Source organism: Apis laboriosa, unplaced genomic scaffold, assembly GCF_014066325.1.
Source record: "Apis laboriosa isolate Shangri-la unplaced genomic scaffold, ASM1406632v1 scaffold39_cov144, whole genome shotgun sequence".
Classification (NCBI taxonomy): domain Eukaryota; kingdom Metazoa; phylum Arthropoda; class Insecta; order Hymenoptera; family Apidae; genus Apis; species Apis laboriosa.
In genome coordinates, this window is record NW_025223140.1 from 685,689 (window position 1) to 709,651 (window position 23,963).

Below are 23,963 nucleotides of genomic sequence, written 5' to 3' on the forward strand. Positions count from 1 at the left end.
AATCTACGATGGTAATTCTTTGTATGAGAAAGGACAATAAACATGCTAGACTTTCTCACGCGAAACGATTAAAAATCGCCAAAAAAAATTCTAAAGAATTTATTTGCTATGAGTGCTGAATTTTTTAAACAAAAAATATTGATTATAATTATTATAATAATTTTATAAAAATGAAATAGAATTTGAAAATTTATTTCAAATCATAATAATAAATACATCTATGGAAATTATTTATCTAAAATATAGTAAATGAAATTATTCACTGAAATAATTTTAGGATTATTTGAAATTTTATTTATAATAAAATATTTATTTATAATAATATTTATATATTTATTTATAATAATAATATAAAATATTTATTTATAATAATAATATAATGATAAATATTTATATAATATTTATATTTATATAATATTTATATTTATAGGAAAAAATTTATTTAAAGTATAACAAATAAAATTATTTTGTTGAAATAATATTTTATATTTCTAAATTTGCTTTTTGATTATTTCAAATATTTTGAAATAAATATTTAATATTTAATAAGTAAAATCTAACTTAAAAATCTAACTTAATAAATAAAAAGGTATAATAAAACAAAACAAAAACATTTATTGCAAATAAATATTTTATATTTTTTGATTAATACAATTAATGCGAATTTCAATAATCGTAACTTAGAATTTCATAAAAAATAATATTTAAATATTCCATTTAATATAACAATAATTTTTTAATTAATTCAAAAAAAAATATTAAAATAATCATCGAAATCATCTATCATCATTCTGTTTCAAATATTTCAAATGGAGGAAATATTTAAATGCAAACATCTTTATTTTTCATTTTAAACACCATTATCCAGATTACTCTGTTTCGAAGAGAATATTCGACTATTTTTACTCCTCATTTCAAATACTATCACATTGTCTTCCTTTATATTTTGGCACGGATGCGCGTACAGAGGGGATGAAATGTCTAGTGGTGGGCGGCGTTGCGGGTAAAAGGGCGGTCTTTGCGCATAATCCTATGACCTCTTTAGCGCGATGCATCCTTTGAAAAGGATACACACTGAATTGCGCTATCAATTCCACCGTTCCCTCTGGTCGCTGTTTCGAAGAATTGTTGGAAGTGTTCCAACGCACGAACCCGAAACAGAAACCGAAAGCGAACGAGCCGTATTCACAACTACTCGCCGATTCCTTATTGGTTCAGGAACGTTCTATCGCGATTCTTCCTCTTCCGTACGCTCGTCACAGAGTGATTTACATTGAGACCAACTTCCCCAACGGGTTTAGTTGTTGTGCGCGCCTCTTTGATTTTTCCTTCCTTTCGATACGGTTTTATTTTGCGTTGAAAGATTCGTTCGATATTTTCGTAGGATCGTGTGCGCCAATTCTTTGAAGATCGAGAAGCGATAATTGTTGAACGATTGCATCCGTACGCCAAGATTTGTTTGTGGTTCGTATCAGCTGATTGAACGCTCGATGGGATTGTTTGGGATGGTTTTGTATGAGAGTATATGTGTTGAATGTGTATATAAGGTTGAAGGAAATAGAAAGATGTTTGAAATTAGATGGATAGAGATAAATGTTTCTAATTTTTTTTTTTAAATAATGATTGCATAAAGAAATAATAATTCATATATATGTTTTAAATTGATTCATATTATTTTGAACGAAATAAAATAAAATAATAGATGAAGTAATGATAGAAGAAAGTAGTATAATACTGATCGATTAAATATAGAACTGTGTCAGTTATCTAGTAGGGAAGTAGGTGTAAGAATTGTTGATTTTTTTTTTTTCATTCGTTTTATTGATCGAAATTTTTTTATAAGTAAAATAGGAAACTATATTCGCGTTTCTAAAGAAAGTATATGCCTCAGAATTTTTTTTTTTATTTTTAATTTCAGGAATTGATGAAAATTATACCGCAGTTAACCGCGCATATTGCTATATTTCAAATAATAGTACAGTTTTTATAATATATTTCATTATATAATATATTATATTATAATATATAATATCATTACATTTATATATTAATACAATTGTAAATAAGAAAAATAGAAACAAGTCATTTAGATATTTGTGTTATATTCAAATGAAATATAAATATTTATATCAAATCCAAGTATAAATAATAAATATTTATCTGATATAGATATCAAGTAAAATAATATTTTCATATAAAAATATTTCAATTCCCATGTTTTGTTTTAAAAAGGGAGGGAGCGAGAGAGAGAGAGTTAATTCAAAGGAAAGAAGGGAAAGCGAAAGAAAATTTTCGTTGATTATTTTTTTAAAAATATTGTTAGATCGATTAAAAGAAATTGTAATTTTTAATTATTTAAGGATTTATGAATTTTTAATTCGTATTTTTTTTTTTAATTATTGAAATCTTTTGTATTGTTATATATAATATATAACATTATAATTTTTTTCACAAGTAAAATTAAAAATACAATAAATAAATATATATCGTGACAATATAGTATTTTCAAAAAAAATATATAATAATAATAATAATAATAATAATAATTTTTAGAAATGTGATAGAGATTAATAAAGATTTATCGATTATAATTTATAATAATATTATTGAATTTAATTCGATAAAAATCCAAGCAATTTTTTTTCAATAATTTTATTATCGATAGATTTTTTTATTTCATATTTTTTCTTTTCTTTGGGAAGAAGGTATTGTTCAGTATCGAAGGCCACGATTTTGTCCGATTAAAAATCTTGACAACTTCCTTCATGAATCATCGGCATGAATTTTCGAACCTTTTTTGTTTCATAATGCTTTTCAATTCGATTCATTGTGTGAAAATTATGTTACTAAAAAATTTGTTAAAAAAACAATAGATTTTATATAATCAAATTAATTGATTTCAGATTTATTTTTGTAATTATTAGAATAATTATGAAAAAAATAATTGTTTTAAATTGAAAATATTATTATTTTGTTGGAAATATAATAAATATTTTTTTGAAATTTTATTATTCTTATAAAATTAGTTTTATTTTAATAATTTATATATATTATATATAATAATATATGAATATTAGACTAATTTTGATTTCTAATAAAAAATAATAAATGTATTTATTTTTATTCTATCATTCAATAATAATATTACTAGATACAAATAGAACTTACTAAAAATATTAAATAATATTAGTATCATACTTTATTATAAATGAAATAACATATAATAAACAAATAGAAATAAATATTTATTTATACAATAATATAATAATATATTTATATTAATACTTTAAATATTAATCCTATTAATTTTATTATAAAAAATTTAATTTTATATTCCTATTAAAATATAATAAGACCCTCACTTTATTAGGATCACATTTCAGGAAAAAAAGCAGATTAAAAGCTTAGAAGATTACGATGTTTCCTTTTTGTCAGAAGACTATTATGTATATATTCAACCTTTTATAGATACTCGAAGCAAGGTTTTACAACAGCAGCATGTATGTTTAACCTTGAAATTGAGATATCTTCCGTGGTCCACTCGATCAAGACGTTGCGAAATACGTCAGCGAAATACTCTTAAGTGAAATGGTCTATTTGAAGGCAGACAGCTGAAGTAGGTCAACTCGTTCTGACACGTTCCGTGTACATTTCGTTTACAGCACGCAGGCTACGACTGATTCTCAGTCAGTTCCGTTTTAAATCAAATACGCGCTATATTTAAGCAGTTTGGAGAACCGTATCCCAACGATAAATTTAATCATTTCATTTAATGTATAATCGGTCGCAAAAGTATCCACCTTTCGATCCATTTTTATTTTCGAACTATTACACTGTTATAGAATAATTATTAGAGAATAATATTATGAAGTAAATAAATATGTATTTATAGAAAATGAATTTAATGTTTGTTTTTATTGATATATAATTTTTTTAAGTATATATATAAATAATATAAGTAATTTTAAATATATATATTTTTTACTTAATTGGATACTTCTGTTATATTTGTACATTATTATGTTTCTTTCATGTTATCATGTTAGAATAATAATTCTTCATGTTTGTTATATTATTTGGAGTAATTAATAATTGTTTTATTTTATTAGAAAAAAATTTTTTACAAATATTTTCAACATATTTATAGATATCAAAAATATTTCAGTAAATAATTAATGATAATTATATTATATTTTTTATAATATTATAAAAATATAATATTACTAAATACAAATAATATATAAAGTAATATAAAGTAATATAAAATAATAAAAATGTTGTGAGTAGAAATATTTGAAAAGAATATGAAATATAAAGAGAATTATATTACATTCATGAATACTAATATACAAAAAAGAAAAATAAATTAATAACTAAATTGCTTATTAGATATTTTAAATTATATTATTTTAGTTTTCTCTGTAATATTTTTTAAAGTAACGAAATATGTATCTATATTTTCTAAAAAAAATAACATTTAATATGAAAAATATTACGATTACTACTATTGTCACTAATTACAAAAAAGAATTAAAATCATAAAAGAATAACTTTAGCACGTTTGTATAATAATTTGTTTGCAAAATACGAATTTATACAAATTAATTCTGTTTTTGACTTGAATTATCATGATATGAATCATCAATATAATTTCACTATTCATATTAATTCTTTTTTTACATATTTTTTATTTAAAATTCTTTCAAGTAGAATAGTGTGAAATCAGGTGACTTTGAAGTTAATATGTTATTCATTTCATTGTTTTTTTAAATAAAAATTTAAATTATGTTTTATTTAATTTTCATTTATGTATATAAAACATATTAAAACTTTGTGATACACAAAAATAGAATTTCTTTGTAATATATATATACACATGTTACACATATACACAAACATACACAAACATTGAACACACAATATATTGAAAATACTATAAAAAATTATTTTTTTTAATAAATATAGTAAGAATTCTGATTCTTCATTCTGATTCTACTTTTATTTTCTAATTTTTCCCTATGCTAATGTTTATTTAATATATCATATGATTATATATAACAATAAATTATTTATCAAATTAAAAATTGGATTAATTTGATCAGTTCATAAATGTATCAAAAGAAACTTTATAATTCAATTTAACTGTCGATTATAAACTATAAGCAGCAGTTGTAGTCGATATTTATCGATAAGATCTGTATCTCATAAATAAATAAAGTTGAACTGGTTAAACCACTTCAATTCATCTTGTAACGACTACGATCCATTTTACAAGACAAGATGGTCGTGATAAATCGAACAGTTTCATTCAGATCGAGATAACTTCAAAATGTAAATTACGGTCAAAAGTAATTCAGGTTGCCATATCACTTTCTTTATATTTCGATATAGATGTGGGCAAAATTTATTTACTTGGATAATTAAAAAAATTTAAGAAAATAAATTTAAAATTTAATTATTTCAAGGAATAATTTATTTCTTAATTGAAAATTAAAAATTTAGAATAATTATTATAATATAATAAATGTAATATTAAATTAAATGAAATATTATTATAATATAATAAATATAATAATAATATCACTAAACAATTAATAAATAATAATATAAACATTGCATATTAAGAAACCAATTATTTTCATAAAAATCAAATAAATAATATTTTTCATATGAAAAATTTATTATTTTAAAAATATATTACTTCTTAGATGTTCTAATATTCTTTTGCATTTATTCTAATTGTGATTTTAACTTTGAAAATCATTAGAAACACTCTAATTATTTCATGCAAATGTATGTTAGAAAATCGTAAGATCATCTTTCTCCATTTTTTTTATCATCAAGCGTGGTAGAGTGAAAGCAAGATTATTTTCAATAATTATAATAGAGTTTCTAATTCTAAATTGCACAAAAAACTAAAGTTAAATATTCAAAAGATATGTATAAATAGCAGTTAAATATTCTGTTAATATTTTAATTGCATACAATATGATGGAAATTTCACTTTCATCTTAATGCTTTTAAGAATTAAAGTAAAAGGAGAGAAAGAAAAAATGAAGATCGTATAATTTTTTAGCTAAGTATTTTTATTCTTAGAATTGCAATTTTGTCATTAACATTGCTTTTTGCAATTAATTTTAATCTATGTTTATTGTGAAATTAATTTTTTACTAGTTATAATAAATAACTTTATGTAATTGAATTATATTTTATAAATCTTTTTTTTCACAAGCTATGTCAAATTATTCTTATTTATAATTTCATCAAATCGTATAAATATTTATTGCATAAATATGAAATATAAATTTAAAAATATAAAGAGGAGATAAGAAAATTGGACTGAAATTAAAATCAGAATTTTACTTTTTTGATATGAATTGCTTTGTTTCATCAATAGATTCTTTCATTTTATTTTTTCATGCTTCAAAAAACTATCATAAATAACTTTCTTGCATAAAGAACACATTCAAAACTACTGAGAAAATAAACAATTTTTTAAAAAGCCAAATTTAAATACGCGAACATAAAATGTCGAAAAAATATAACATGAATTTTTTATATTCTAAATTATATCATTTTTATTTTTCATGTCTATTTTTATAAAAAATTTCATCATCATGAATATACTTTTTCAATGGTTATTTTATTATTGAATATTATTAAACATTATATTAGAATTAGAAAAACATTATATTGTAAAAAATTTATTTTCAATATATTTTTTTTACTTTATTATAAATTTTTTTTTAATGTGAATGTGACAGAGACAAAAATTCTAATTATTTAAAATTCAACACTTTATTATTCGAATATATTTTATTATTCTGTTTATAAAAATATAATAAAACCAGATACAATATTTTTCAATTGATTTTTATTTATTATATTTAAAAATAGAATTGTATTTAAATACCTAAATAAATAATATGATTTTAGATTCTTTTGAATTTTATATTGTAATTTGGAATTCAAATTTTGAATTATTTTTTGATAAAAATATTTTTCTTTTTTTTTTTTAATTTTTTTTTAATTTTTTTTATTTGTCTTTTTATTTATTCAAATATTAAATATAAAATAAAATGTAAATTGATTATAAAAAAAAGAAAAATAATAAAGAAATGATTTATTATAAAAATAAATATACAAATAGCAATATAATTTTATAATGAAACCAATGTTCTGAACTTAATTAAAGTCGATAATCCGAAGGTCATGTATTCTCCTTGTAAATATATATAGTAACTGGGAATGCATAATAAAATAAAATGAATGCTATAAATCTTTTTTATATATAATTATATTATACATAAAAATTATATTTTTCATATTTTTAATATGCACTACATGAATATTGTTTCATGTAAAAGAATAATTTAAAAATTTTTACTCCATTTAATATTTTTTCTTAATCAAGATTCATTCGAATTTTGCTTTTAAAAATACATAATTTAAAATATATGGGAAATACAGCTAAGTTTAAAAGAGAAAAAATAAATAAAAAATATAGAATTTTTGCAATTTTTCCACTTTTAAAAAAATCAAGTTTGAAAAATTTTCAAATACAAATAAAATCGGCTAATTTGATTGATACGATTTATCGATAGAGAGAAATTCCACATTGTGAAAATAAGAAAAAATATAGGATAATTTTTTTTCTGTTCGAAAATTAGTTTTCGAAATGATTAAATTTTAAAAAAAGTTGTTAATTATCACGATCTTTTTTATATTTTGAATCTCGATATTATCTAAAATAAGTTAAAGCAATAAAATTATTTATTTTACATTTTTTGTTTATTTTTATATAGAATAATCAATCTATCAATTAATTCATATGCAATCAAATATAATTTAATTTCATTCAAAATAAGATTGAAAAATTTTCAATCTTAATTTATTTAAAAATGAAACTTCAAATGAAAAAAACATTATTTGTATATTTTCATATAGAATTAGTTAATTTATTATCTTATATTTTTCATCCACCAGAAAATGTAAAAAAAAAACATGGTTATTAGTGTTCCACTACCTGATATTCTTATATCACACGTATTTTCATGTATTTTCACATATTTTCACGTATTTGATTGAAACAGACAAATCAGACAAATCGAATCACGTGACAAAAAAAATAAATGAATATATCAAGTTCAACTATAATAAAACGATAATGAGTTCAAAGTATATAATGTAAATATTAACTATTGACAAAATGTATTCTCATAATTTAAAAGAATCCTATTACTGTATGTACTCAGACGAAGCAAACGGAATTTAAAACGGAAATTATTGTTCTTTTATTTCGTTTGCCATTTTCTCGTAAAGAAATATATTTGAAATATATTTTCCCTATGTTTCAAGCATCCTGTATAAATACAGGAAAAAAACGAAAAATTAAAGATCGTTTAAAAACTCTCATCTCTCTCAATCTTTATACATTTCATCTTGTCATTATCATTATTAATCATCGCATTAATCGCATCCTCCAATTTCCACTCATCTATCAATTGCAAATTACTTATCTTCAATCGGTTAATTAAACGACGACGCACGCAAACAACAATATCTCATCAACGACCACGATAAATCTAAATTTCAGCGGCGAACGCGTGCTGAGATCGCGTCAGCACGATCGCGGAACTAGCCAGGAAAGGCGTTACAAGCGGAGCCATCGCCGATCGCCGAGCAGCGGTCGACAACACGGTGGTCATCGTGATCGCGATCGTGATCGTCTGGCGCATCCCACTTCCTCTAGACGTGCAAGGATCTACCGACATCATGCTTCGTCGTCGACCAGCCAGGACCGACATAGGCATCGCTCGCCATCCTCAAGAAGTCAGGTGAGTCGAATGGTGTCGACAACCGATGTCTAAGTACGTCGTTTGCATTCTCGATGATGCATCTTATTTCATTCAGTATATTGTTTGATATGACACATATTTTTATTAGACGTGAGATCGTGATATGTATATATATATATATATATATATATATATATATATATATGTATACATATATATATACACGCGACGACTCGAGCTAGGTTTCGAAGAGAAAACTCTGGCTCCTCGTGTGTTTTGCATCCCCTGATACCCTTTATTCCTTTTAGTATATACTGAGAATATCGTGCAGTGGCAGATATGTGGTACTCTTTCGATTGATTTGGCATTTAGAAAATTTGAGGAGATATTATTGTTTATGTATTTTCATTTTGTACTAGTTTAAGAGACGATTTTTTATATTTTTAAATATTTTTTGATATTTTTAAATATTCTTTCACTTTCAATTTTTTATTTAATCGTTTGAAAAAATTTATAGTATTAAATATTATATAATTTATAGTATTAAATATTATGTGATATATTTTAAGTATTTTTTTTATTTTTAAAATATTATAAAATTTTTTTAATAATTTAGTTTTCGTTTTATATTTATTAGTCTATACTTTATTATGAATTTTTTTAACAGTATTTCTTCAAATATTCTGAATTAAAGATTTGGAATTTTTTTGCACTTAGAAGGTAATTATTATTTATCATTTCATATAAGGATTCAGAAAATTAACAGATATGTTGCAAATTTATACTATTTAGGATCTTAGGTCTGGAAATTGCAAAATTATTTTCTTATTTAAAATTTTAATAATTATATATATATATATATGTATAATTTACCATATTTCAAAATTTCTTTTTTGTTAAAATTACAATATATCTTTACAAAAAATCTTTATAAAATTTAAACTTAATTCAAGATTAATACAGAAATACTGGATTAAAACACGTGAAACTTATTTCTATAGCTTCGAAAGTTGTCATCATCCTCGTATAAATATACTTAAACTAACTATATTCTCTAGAATGAAAAAGTTTCCAAGTGCAAATCCTTATAAAATTTATATCGAAGTTATAACGAAATATGATAATAATACTCTATTAATATATAACGAAAAATTTATTTCTATATTAGTTTCATCCTTGTGACAAACTAAATTTTCTAGAGTGAAAGCGCAAATCTTGATAAAATTCATATCGTTATAACATAATATATAATATAATATATAATATATAATTTATTTTTTATTATATTAATTTTGAAAGCTTTTGTCATCCTCTAAGCGAATACTTGAATAGTTTTAAATTCCCTAGAATGAAAAAATTCAAAGGGCAAAGAATTAAAAATGAGGAATTTGTATGCATATTAAATGAAGATAACTAATGCTGATAATTTGACTTTAAATGTTGTCTGCAGTATTTTTGATAATTATTATCTTCTAGTTAGCAACTAATAAAAATAAAAAGTTTAAAAAATTAAAAGTATGAGCAATGATAAATGGTAGCAATGATACGTTATAGACTGCAACGAATAAAAAGTTTCCTCGTGAAAACATGCACAGACTTATAGATATCGTCTGCAGATAATTTGCATAAATTGTTTGTATTGTATGCGAAATATTGTATGTCGCATATTATAATATATTTATTATACATCTATATCTACGATTCTATGGATATCTCTACAGATATCCAAGAATATTTTATGAGTACATTTCTATGAAAATGGGTTGAGATTTACAGATATTGTCTGCTGACATATGTTTCTGAATATATGTCCTTCATGAGTCATTTGATATTCATTAAGTTTAACCTTCAGTGACATGACGTCAAAATGATACACTATACAATGAGATGACTAAATGTTTATTTTAATTTTTATTATTTTATAATATTTAATATTTGTTAATTTTATTCATAATTTAATAAAAATTATAAAATATTATTGAAAAAAACGTATAACTTTTCATTGTTTTAATTTTTTAATTAATTTTTTCAATCTAATTTGTTTTAAAATTGCGTAAAGATTGTCTACGTAAACTGTTGCCAAGATCAAATTATTTTTTTTCTTTGAATATTTGTTTTTTTCAATTATTCAAATTTGATATTTATTTTTATGACATTGTATTTATGAATTATATTATAAATTATGGCATTGTTTTTATAAATTATATTTATAAAAAATTATAATAATTATCTTTTAAAGTAATTGGTTAATAAACAACCCACAAATTTTATTTCTAATATTAGTAAAACAATTATTATATATATAGTTAATAAATAAAGAAATATTTGTCATTTTCGAGATATCAAATTAATATCACATCATCAATTCAAGATTAAATATGATATTTATTAAAACAGATTTTAAATTTATATTTTAAAATTATATTTTAAATACAATTATGATAAATGAATTTAATCATAATAGTAAATAAAAAAATGAATAAGTTTTTTTTATCAATGATTTCTTTTATTTTTATATTTCTTTAAATAAAATTTAATTATTTACTGAATAATTAAAGTACAAAATATAACTTTAAAGTAAAGTAACTTTATTCTTAAGTAAAACTTACTATAACTATAATTAAAACTTTAATCAATATTATTATTATGTTCTTTTATTTATGAACGTGTCTGTAGAGAATTGTTTGTAAATCTGATCGAAATTTAATGTTAGAATTAACTAATTTTCGTACTTAAATACACGAATACTATTAATTTATAAATACCAATTATAAATAATTTTAATTATTGTAACATGATAACTATAATATAATTATAATTTATTATAATTATTATGAGATTTTAATGATTCTTATCCAATTTTATAAGATTTATAATTTAATGATACAATTTGATTAGATATAATTATTCTAATATTGATTAGATATAGTTAATTCTTTTGCAAAATAATAGATAATTATATAATGAATAAATATTTTGTTAAAAGATTAAAAATTAAATTATATTATATTAATATTCATTAATTAATATTTCTTAAAAACATAGTTATTATAAATAAATTAATAACTTATTTATAAAAAAATTCATTTGAAAAATTGAAATAGTTATTATTGAAATATATTCTTGACATGAAATAAATAAGTATAGTATAAATAAGTAATATAGTATAAATAGTATAAATAAGTAAAGTCATATATAAATATATGAAATAAAAATTTTGCAAGTATATAATAATTTCTTCAAAACAAAATAGCTGATATTCTTTACTAGTATTCTTTACTATTAAATATTTTAATAGTATTTAATCAAATTATTCATATTTTAACTTGTATGATTAGTCGAACATCAAGTATTTTTTCCATTATCCTTTCTCAAATTTTCAAACTATCACTTGAACAATATTCATTATTTATTTATATATGTACACTATTATTTCTTAAACTAATGAAAATATGAAAAAATATTTTATATGAAAATTATTTAACTTTATCACGAAAACTTAATAAAATATTCCGTTTTTTCCTTTCTTATTTAAAAAAATTTGAATATCAATATAATTTTCAATATATTTTTAAATGGAATTATTATATTTTTTTTATTTATACCAATTGTTGCATTTTTGAAACAAATTTAATATTATATATAACGACTATTTTTGATCAATAAAATATCTTTAATCTTTTTAATTTATTATTAATTTATCATGTGATGTATTTGTTTTCCAGTCCAGCATCATATATATATGTGTGATATTTATTTTCTTATTATTTTTATTTATTTTTATTAGAGATGTTAGGCAATTGCAACACATTGTTTTTATTTTAAAATTTTCTTTTTGATTGATAAAAATTATATATATCTATTTTTAGGCTATAAACAATTAAATACCAAAATTGATATTTATTAGCAATATTTATAAAGATAATCACAATATTAATTAAAAATAACCATTATACGCATTGCTTGAAAATCATAGCTAGCAATAATAAAACTATATAATTCCGTATAAAAAAAATTACATTAATATTCAAATATTCTATTATATGCAACTAAATAATAATCAAAAAAAAAGTCGGAATATCAAACAATTTTCATATTTCCAATTTCTAAGAAAATTTCAGGAAAACATACTATAAATTGTATGAATCATGCGTCTCTCCATTCATATAATATCTCTTCTCTTGCCCTTGCCATCTCTGTGAAGCAAAGATATGCGTGTTTTCCCTCGTTCGATAGACCGCCGAACGGATATAAATACGTCATCACGAGCAAAGAGAAACGGATCTATCGAAGAAGACAAAGAACAACGGAATGAGACAAAAATAAGAAGAACAAGAAGAGGAAAATGACACGTAGGAAAAGATCAAGGAGAAGAAGAAGAAAAAAAGAAAGAGAAACAAGAGAGAATCGGTACGCGAGGCACACAGGAACCAGCCTCTCTGGAGAAGGCCGCGATGCAACTAGCGCGAGCACGCGTGTACCCGGAGCAAATGCCGATGATTCTTCTTTCTTAGCCAGTGTCGGCTATTTTTGACCGGCGACTATTTTCGAGGGGCACTCGTCATGCGGTTTCGCCGCGGTTTTAGTGCGAGTTTGCGCCAGATGGCAAGCGCAACGCCGTCGTCCTCCGCATCTTTGTCGGGAAACGCGGCGGCAGAGAAGCCGGTTCGCCGGAATCTGAGACCCGCGCACGGCAAGCAATTCTTCATCTTATATTCATCTCGGTTCCGATCAAATTCGACCGCGAAAATCTTTGATCGAACGAACGAGGAAGACGATTCTTATCTGGAATGGTCTAGATTCGACAAAGGATCTCACTGATCGCAATGTGAAGTGTGTACAACTACTGTAGTTGTCTCTGGATTAATTGGTAGCCTTTGACTTCTGGTAATATCGATGATTCTGAAGAGATCTCAATGGTCTAAATTTAATAGATCTCATTGATTTGGTGATACCAAAGTGTGTACAACTATTGGAATACGTATTTGAAATAATTATGGATGTTAGAAACAGATATATGGAAGAGGAAACAGATTCTGGTAGTATTGATGATTTAGAATCTCATCTGAGTGTTATGTAAAGTGTGTATAACTATTGGAATAATTCGTATCTTGAAAATAGATAAAAGAATATTGGTAATATAAATGATCCAGAAATCTGAACTTAGATTTATATTAACAAATTTTATTTTTCACTTCTTTAGAACTCACTTCTTAAAGAAGTGTGTAATAAAGTATATGTATAACTGCTTAAGTACATTTTATATTTGGAATAATTTGTACTTTGGAAATAATTAGATATTGATGTCATCGATAATCCAGAGATTCGAAGAGTTTTAGATCTAGAAGAATTCTCACGAAAGATCTTAATTTTTTGATTCAGTGATATGTGTATAACTACTTGAATATATCATATACTTAGGAACAGGTGGAAGAAATCAAAATCATTGATATCATCGATGTTTTAATCGGAGATTTAATTAATCTAGACTTAAGGAAGAATCGAAGTATGTACTAGAATACTCGAAATAATTCACATATTCAAGAAACAGATAGATAGGACTGAAAGCGCCAATAATTACTGGAATATCTGAAATAATTCATATACCTATCCTGGATACATATAGATAAAATCTAAATTGTGTACAACTACTGAAATACGTCATATATTTGAAATATCTATCTAGAAATAGATAGATAGAATCTAATATATGTACATTTAACATACGTTGTATATCTTAAGCAATTCGTATACAAAGATCTAAACAGTCAAGACTTAACATATATAAGAATCTCACTAACCAATAATAATCCTAAACTGTGTATACTTGATACAATAATTTGTATAGTTATTTTGAAAATATCTGTTTTCATAAACAGAACATCTTACCAACAGAAGATAACATTTTTCGTGCCAGTTACGCATCGTTGATTAAGGTAACCTGAGAAACGTCTCAATAGTTGACCCAGAATCGATCAGAGAACCTGGATTTAGAAATACGCGTTGCTCTTGGCAAGATGCGTCCGTGAGAGCGGCACGAGAGTCGCGTAATCATTAAGAATCCACGACCCAAATAGAGACACGGTTGTCATCCTGGATCATCCTGGAGGCTGGTGCTTGCGTGGCGTCGGCGGCGGCGGTTTGGCCGATGGACCATCCTCGGCTTCGTCCTCATCGTCGTCGACGATGCTTTCTCAACAAGAGGTGAACTTGTTGATTCCTGGAAACCAGGTGTCTTGGTGGCCCAGACAGGGATGGGAAACTTGGGTGCAACGTGGCAATAATCAACCTAGCAGGGAATTGGACGCGAAACTCGACGTCACGCCCGAGTCTAATGGCACATCGATTTCAGAGGTAGCGAATGAAACGAAATATTTAGATGAGCGGAAATAGCTAAATCTTGGTAGGTCGTCCAAATATACGACGATTGACAACGATGTAAAAATGTTAATTAAAAGGAATCTTCGATTTTTCATTTCGATTGTTTTAGTTCAAGTTTCTTTCGATCATTGTGAAATAGCTTTGAGGATAGATTTTTTATTTAGTATGTTTATATTCGACGAGGCATTACGAACGCATTACTATGTCAGTCATAAACTGACATAAAACTTTTTAGGATATAGTAGATTAAAAATTATTTTATACATATTTTTAATAGCTTAATATGAATAGTAGAATATTATAGAATATTAGTAGATATTTTTTAACCTTGAAAAATTGAGATAAATGGAAATTTCATAATTTAATATTTAATTAATTTATTTTTTATCATTTTACATGAACTTGATTGTACAATTAAAATAATTAAAACTTCTTTTATTTTAAAAATTTATGTTTTAAAAACAAACAAAATTAGTTTTAGTTCTTAAATACATAGTGATTTTGTCGTTTCAAATGTGTACTTAAAAACAGTGCTGCCGTCTCAACACGTGGAGATAATTACTGTTTTGGTACTGTAACGGTTTGTCGATGAGAAAGCTGACATCGTTGTTCTGTCGTAAATTCGATAGATAACATCTACCGAATTATAGGTGTCAGGTAGTGGCACTAACGGCTTTTAAATGCACTATTAGAGAATCATCAGCATAATAATTATTCGATAATTTCATGTTTAGATAAAGTTGAAACCAGCATAAGCAGAAAATCAGTGATATTAATTTATTATTTATTATTTATCATTCAATTGGCATAAATCTTTAATACTTCACCAAGAAAATGTTAATAAGATTATATATGCAATGTCACCTATTCCTAATTTTATAGATAAATTATCAATAAGCTCACAAGCTCTGACCAACATTGATAATGAAGTTCTGATGTAGTATGAAAATTATAAAAGTATATTAAAAATACTAAAAATATTAAAATTACAATCATTATTTTATTGACATAATTTTTAATATATTAATATATGCTACTTGTCAATAATAATATTTTGACATTGATAATGAATGGTGTCGAAGAGACATCGATATTTCTTTTTCACTTTCTTTCATAATTATAAGTGAATAATGATAATTCATCGATTCTTATCATTATTAATGATAACTATCGAAACATTCTCGACAAATAACATACAAAATATCAACTGTTAAATTAATAATGCTTCATCAATGATAGTAAACGTGTTATGTTCTATTGATATAGAATGATTTGTTAATGGTTAATCATTAGCATATACTCAAAACGTCATATTTGTCATTTTCTAACAAATAAAAAATAGCAACATAAGAATTGGAATCAATGGTAATATGCTACTAACCTTTTTGATGACAACAAACACGTAAACTAAATTTTCGACTAATATCTTAATTTTGTAGCTGAACAGAAACCAATGAATCTTAGTCAGAAAAATTATTATTGAATATAATTTTTCTTTAATTTGATTTAAATCTTGCATGATAAAGATTATTGGCTCAATTTAATTCTTTCATTTGACGAATATCAGGATGAAACTTACCTAAGTTAGAAGCAAATCTAACAGGCGAATCGCCTACGCGTGTACTTGTTTCCGTTGGCCCTTTGCCACAGCAGCAGTTACTGTGGTGACACGAAATGAACTAGCTCGGTCAGCCAGTTCGGTCTACTCTTACAAGACGATCGTGGCGCACGCGTTTCACGCTTCTTGGTTATATTTGGCAACCTCGTACTAGCGACCACGATAAACACGCATGCGACGTATAGGGATATGTGATGGAAGCTGATTACCGATGAGATCAAGTATCTTGCAAATAGATTCGAATTTTGATTGGATTCGAATTCGCTGTAATTTTGAAAAATAAAACTTTTATATATTATTATTGATTGGTTTTCTATTAATTAAAATTGATTTTATTATTATTAAAATTGATATATTATTATTATTAAAATTGATATATTAATTATTGATTGGAATTCTTACAAGGTATTAATTATATGGATTATTATTGGAGAATCGATTTTAGAAACTAAAATAAATATAAAAGTGAGTGTACAAAAATGTCGGTTGAGTTGTAAGCAATTGAAGTGAGTTAAATAAAATAAAATAGAAATAGAATGAGACTGTTTTGTCTCTGTTATACTGCAATTGCATTCTATTCTTTTTTTGTTTCATCTAACGCAAACTTCAATTATTTATTATTATAACTTAATAAATAAACTTTAATCGATATTTTTATATATCAACTTTTCTATTTATTTATGTGTTGTTTTTTAAAATTGATAACTCTAAAGGTGTTTCATGAATATTTTAATCTTGAGAGATATGTTCTGTGGATTTCGTATTATATTCGAAAAAATTGAAATTAAATAAATAATTTCTTTTTAATTAAAAATTTTTTTATTATACAAAATAACACTTATTTCATATTAAATCTATGTAGCATTCTATCATTCTTCATGATGAATACTACTTATTAATTTAAATTTTTTTTGTAATCATCGAAGATAATTGTGCATAATATAAATGATTATATATAGTACACATTTATTTATATATTATTATACTTTTTTTATTCTTTTTTCATATTGTTATATATAAAATTAAGTAGTAATCAAAATTCTCTTTAAATGATAATAGAAAATATACTAAAGTAAAAAGAATATTGAAATATAATTTAATCGCTTAAGATTAATTTCCCTTGATATTTTTTGAGTGATGATTTAATTTCTTCAGAATTTTTTTTTTTTTTTTTATTTAATAATATCTTTTTGTTTTTTATTAATTATCTCCTTTCATTTCTATATTTATTTTCTAAATTTTTCTTAAACGCGTTCTTAAACGTGTTATATAGGGGTTATTTTCAGTTTGATTTTATGAAAGTTTCTAATCTAATACTATTTATCCACATATTAGAAACTCATGAAAATATAATTATTGATTTAAATATATAAATATTATATTAAACTTGATCCTATCCTTAAAAATGATATTGACTTCTTTTTTCTTTATCTCTTTTTGCAGTTTCATTTTGGACCTTTTAAATCGTGTCATTAATGATCATAATGATTTTGATTATTCTTTTATGATTATACATTTAAGTAAATTTTATTTGGATTTTGTTTAAATCTTTGCGACTTAACATTTTATTTTATTCTATTTTATTCTTTTTTAGTTTTAATAAATTAAATTATGATTATATTATAATAAAATTATAAATACTTTTTGAAATAGCTTTAAAATAAGAAAAATAAGAAATTAAGCAGAATTGAATTCGGATAAAATGTTGAATTGTAATTGTAAATGTAAAAAATTCTTAATAAATATCCAGAAATTAAATATTCTAAAATAAAATATTCTATTTTATTATTATCTTATCATAAATTTTTTAGATATTTATATAAAATTTAATATTATACAATATTATACATATAATACAAAATAATTATTAATTTTCATCATAAAGTAAATTAATATAAAATTAAATATTATTTATTAAAATTAAATATTAAGTATTACTAATTAAGAGGATAAATCCAAATCGACATCCAATTGAGAAATAAATTGAAAAACGCAAAGATAATCCATATTCATTTCTTCTTTTCATAAAATATAATAAAAAAAATTCTAAAATTTAAAAATATTTCAACTTTCAAAAGAAATATTAATATATTAAATATAAATTTTAAATTTTAAAAAAAAACATTAAATAGAAATATTTAAAAAATCATAGAATAAATCATGAAATAAATCTCGAATCATAATTCATAAAATTATTCACTACATAAATGAATGAATAATTAAATTTATATAAATCTTTATTTGTTATATTTTCCTTTCTACTTATTCTTTTTCATTTTTATTCTTTCTTTCACTCGTATCAGATAAATTGTACAGAAAGCATACGGTATGTCATTTGTTCTGTATCGAACAAGCAGTATCGAAAGAGAATCATCGATTGTGTAAGAGAAGTAGTATGAACCTACAAATAGTACGCCATTCTTGCAATCTAACAAAGTATCACAGTATAGGACAAATAAAATGTTTCATCGATTGTCTTTCGTAACAAAGGATGTAAATGGTGTGTCATTGGTTATATCAAATAAGTAGAATATATACTTTGACTTTATCCAATAAAACTAGTATAGAGTGCATGTAGTGCATCATTAGTTTTAAGTTAATCAGAATATACAGACTAATTTTATTCGATACTTTAACAACAATATAAAACTGCGTTTATTATACATTATTTCGAAAGAAAACTCTTATTTTTTATCAACTAAATAAATATTGAGCTTCAAAGTTCGATGATAAAAAAGTAAAAGAATATAATTTTGGAAAAAAATCACGTAAAATATTCTAAATCGTAATAATCTCATATCAAAATAATAAATTGTAAATGTTCAATTTAAAAACATGCTTACAAGATTGTATTAATAAAAAAAAAGCAAGTAACAATAATTTTTTTCATATCAATAAAATTTTGAAAATTACAAAATTACTTTGAGTTGTTCTATTCCTATAGAACATAAGGGTCATGTGTTTCGAATCAAAGAATCATTTTATTTTAACAAACAAAAATATAAAAATTAAATGAAATTTTTACATAGATTTGGTTTATAGAAAAAGAGTTAATATTTTTTTAATTATTAGAAAGTATAAAAAAAAGAATATTCATATTATTTTTCTACAATTGAGATAATTTTAACAGTTTAAAGAAAAAAAATACTTACAAATCATCAGTTATTGAAAAGTTGTGACATAATTGTTTGTATTAAATTGTAGAGGCATCGATAAAAGACTGAACAAAGTGACAAATCGAGATAAAATAAATTTATATTTCGATTTTACATATTTTGTTATTTTGTTATTATATTTTGTTTAGTTTTTCACATTAGAAGAGAAGAAAATGAATAAAATTCTAGTTTTATAAATGTTTAATCTATATATATGAAGTATTAATTTATTCATGGAAGATATATCTGTCGATTTCAGAGGTCAAAACAAATCAAAAAAAAGTTGGTATAAACAAAAATATGGTTTGAGGCTTATTTATTGAGGTACACTAACAAAATTATAAGTCGTCATAAAAATTAGGCAAAAGGAATTTATATTATAGCTATCGTAAATAAGTGTTACATATAATCTAAAATACTTTGTTTTTAACTAATATCTTTAATATTTTGATTTAAAGAAAAATTACACAAAATCTTTAATTTAAAAAAAAATAATATATTTTTACTTAAACAAAATTACAAGACATTATCATTTTAAATGGAAAAAACACATATTAAAGGAATGAAGAATGTTTTTAATATTAATAATGAATCGATCTTTTTTTATTTTATTGTGTCTTTTGTATTTTGATCATTTGATTTGGCAAGCTTTTGTATAATTAATTTATTTACATAACTTTAGTCCAAAACAAAAAAATTATATTTTTAAACCAGAATATTAACAATTTTTGTATCTGTTTTTAATATCGAAAATATTCAAAAAATATATTAACATTATAATATACTATAATATAACAATTCAATTCAATAATATATCAATTCTAAAATGAATATTCATACTTATATGATATGCAGAAGTATTATTTTTTTAACAACATTATTTGTTAACTGACGTTATGCGCAATGTAAATCAATCTTAATGCAATATTTTCCCACGAATTTATCGAGTTCAAATCATCATCTTTTATCATCATCATCTTCTTCCGGAAACGACGGATGATGCACGAGGAAGGGTTTCCACTGATGCCAGGAAAGTTTCGCATGAAATGCGATCTCGTGAGCGAGATTTGAAACTATATTATTTTCTAACGAGCGTATTTATGCCATAATTTTATAGATAGTTTTGGGGATCTCGTGACATCGATATCATCAAATCTATGACCTTGAAAATAAAGACACTCGAACTTTATTAATAGTTTGCAAATTCTTCCACTGATCATAAACGAATGCATTTCAGATATATGAGATTGTTCCGATTTTTGTAGAAGATTTTTATCAAATTAATAAATATTGTGTGTGCTCTATTATACTTTCACACTTCACTTTCGTATTCACTTTTCAATTGTCTGGAGATTTTAATTGTTGTCAATTATCTCGATGTATAATTAATTCTAATTATTTCATTTCATTTCATATAATTGTTTATTTGGTTCTGATTGTTAAAACTCTTTGCACATTTTACTGTTGGTTTTACTATATTATATAGAATATTATTACATATATTACATAAAAAATTACATAAAATAATGAAGGATAAAAGCTCATAATTTAAAACATAATAACTTTTTTAAAATTGGAACAAAAGATTTGAATTTATTTGATATGTTAGAAGGATTAGATTAAATATACGAGTAAATAATTTTTTAAAATTGTTATTGTTTGGAATTGTGAAGAAAAAAATACACATCTTGATTTTTTCAACTTTTATCTATGTAATGAAAATTTAAAATATTTAAAATATTATAAATTACATATATGTACAAAATTTCATCGAAATAATTGTTCATTAATAAAACAACTAAAAAATCGATTTTGATAAAGTTGTAGATATATATACAATTTATTTGGATCTACAAAAAAATATGCTATAAATTTTGATTATAAATTTAGATAAAAAAGCTAAAATCATGATCTTTACTTTTTTCTTTCACAATTCCAATAGCAATTTTTACAAACTTCTTTTTACACAATATAATAAACTAATTCTTTTAATGTTTAAAAAAATTGAAATTATTTGATTCAATTTTAAAAAAATTATTTCATTTTAATGAATGTATGAATACTTTTGTCCTTCATTGTATGATTGCACAGATTTTCATCTTTAAAAAATCACCAAGCATTAATAATAACAATAACAATAAAATACGGAAAAAATGAATATTATGCAATATGATGTATTATATTTAACAATTTTAATATATATATTATTTATATATTATATATNATCACTTTTCTATCTATAATAATAAATAATTTTCACAACTTTAGTCCATGATATAAATTAAAAAAAAAAATTCTGAATTTAAAAAAGAAATATATAATTTATCATAATTTTTTCTTCAAATTCTATAAATTTGATTTACGAAAAAGATTGATATTAAACATATATTTAGATATGTTTAGAGCAATGATATTAAAAAAACAAATTCATACATTATTGTTAAACATCAATAGGTTAATATCATATTTAACTATGAATCATATTTAAATATATATTCAGCAAATATCCAGTGACTTATAGACAATAGTGTATCGTTCAGTCAAACACACCAAAGTATATATTGTGTATAAACATTATATATTTATAAAAGAAAAAGGTTAGTTGACAGGAAACATTCTGTTTAGGTAGCAAAAGGTTTAGATAGTAGAATATTCAGATGTAAAATATTCATATATTCGCGAAGTACTATTGCATATTTTAATAAAAATTTATAATGTTTTCTGTATATATACATACATTAATGATAGAAGCTTGCTATAATTTGTTAATTTTATTTTTTTTTTTCTTTGAAAAGTGCAAAAATACAAGTTGAAAAAACGAGTTAATAGTGCTAGTCTTTTTTTTTTAATAAAAATATAATGATAAAATTCAAGAATTGCATTTATAAAAGAAAAAAGGTATTTATATGTATCAATAAATAATTTATCTTTGTGATTTAGAAAGTTAAGAAACGATGTCAATGATGTTTGTTGTACCAATAAAGGTATTAATGTGTGTACTCTATTGATAGATTACTATTGTAGTTGCGAATCTTCACTTGTTAATCGATATTCTTGACTTATAATCATTTTAAATCATTCGAATTTTTAAATTATTCATTTTTTTTTTTTTTTGTAACGATCATAAAATTTTTAATGAAAAATTCTTGCTAATTAATATTTTTATTTTTTCTATCCTATTTATAAAAAATTTTCATTATTTAATATTGTTTTAATTACTTTAATTGATGTTATGTTTCTTTAGACAAATGATTTTTACCTATCGGTCACGACCTTTGGTATTTTTAGTTGACATGAATTTTTAGTACTTATTTAATATTTATTATAATTACCATATTTTACCATATTTAGATTATCATAAATCAAATACAATATTGCTAGTCATTGATGATAAAATCATATATTATTTTTTTTAATTTTTTTTATCTTAAATGAAGATTGACAATTTATTTAAATATTAAAAAAATACTAATTAAATAATATCAGGAAGTTGTAACTGAAAAAAAATAGAAAAACACTTATTTAGACGATATTTTTTTTTTTTTTTTTAGATATATTACTAATTAAATATTTCTTAAAACTTGAAACGATTTTATACAATACTCACTCTAATAAGAAGGAAATTGATTTTTAATTTTCTTAAAGTTAGATTCAGAATATTTTTGACAGCAAGACAATTTTTCTCGAAATTTTTTAGAATTTAAAAAAAAAATCAGCTATTTTCATTCCCTTCAAATTTGCATGATAATTAATTTTTATTTACTAATTTTAATCCACATAAATAATTTTTTCGTATATTTCATTCATATAATATCATTCAATTAAAGCACATTTGTTTTTCATTCAATTCTAAGATTGAATATACATAGTCGTCGTTTATATACATAGTCGAATTAAATCGAGCAAGTTTATATAACTTTTTCATTATTATAGTTTAGTAGTAATAGTATATTATATAGTTAAAATTTAAAATTGTATGATCATTTTCGAATAACGAAAATCTTTCAAAAT

At 22.8% G+C, this 23,963-nt stretch overlaps 1 protein-coding gene across 7 annotated transcripts in view; it reads left to right on the forward strand.

Moving 5' to 3' along the window:
• The window catches only part of LOC122715659 (serine/threonine-protein kinase Doa), a 79,206-nt gene that overhangs the window by 32,147 nt on the left and 23,096 nt on the right, over positions 1–23,963 (forward strand). For all 7 annotated transcript variants that reach the window (XM_043938009.1, XM_043938012.1, XM_043938013.1 and 4 more), the window contains one exon: positions 8,597–8,837. In XM_043938009.1, coding sequence (XP_043793944.1) covers positions 8,597–8,837 — 241 coding nt within the window. The remainder of the gene's footprint in view (positions 1–8,596; positions 8,838–23,963) is intronic.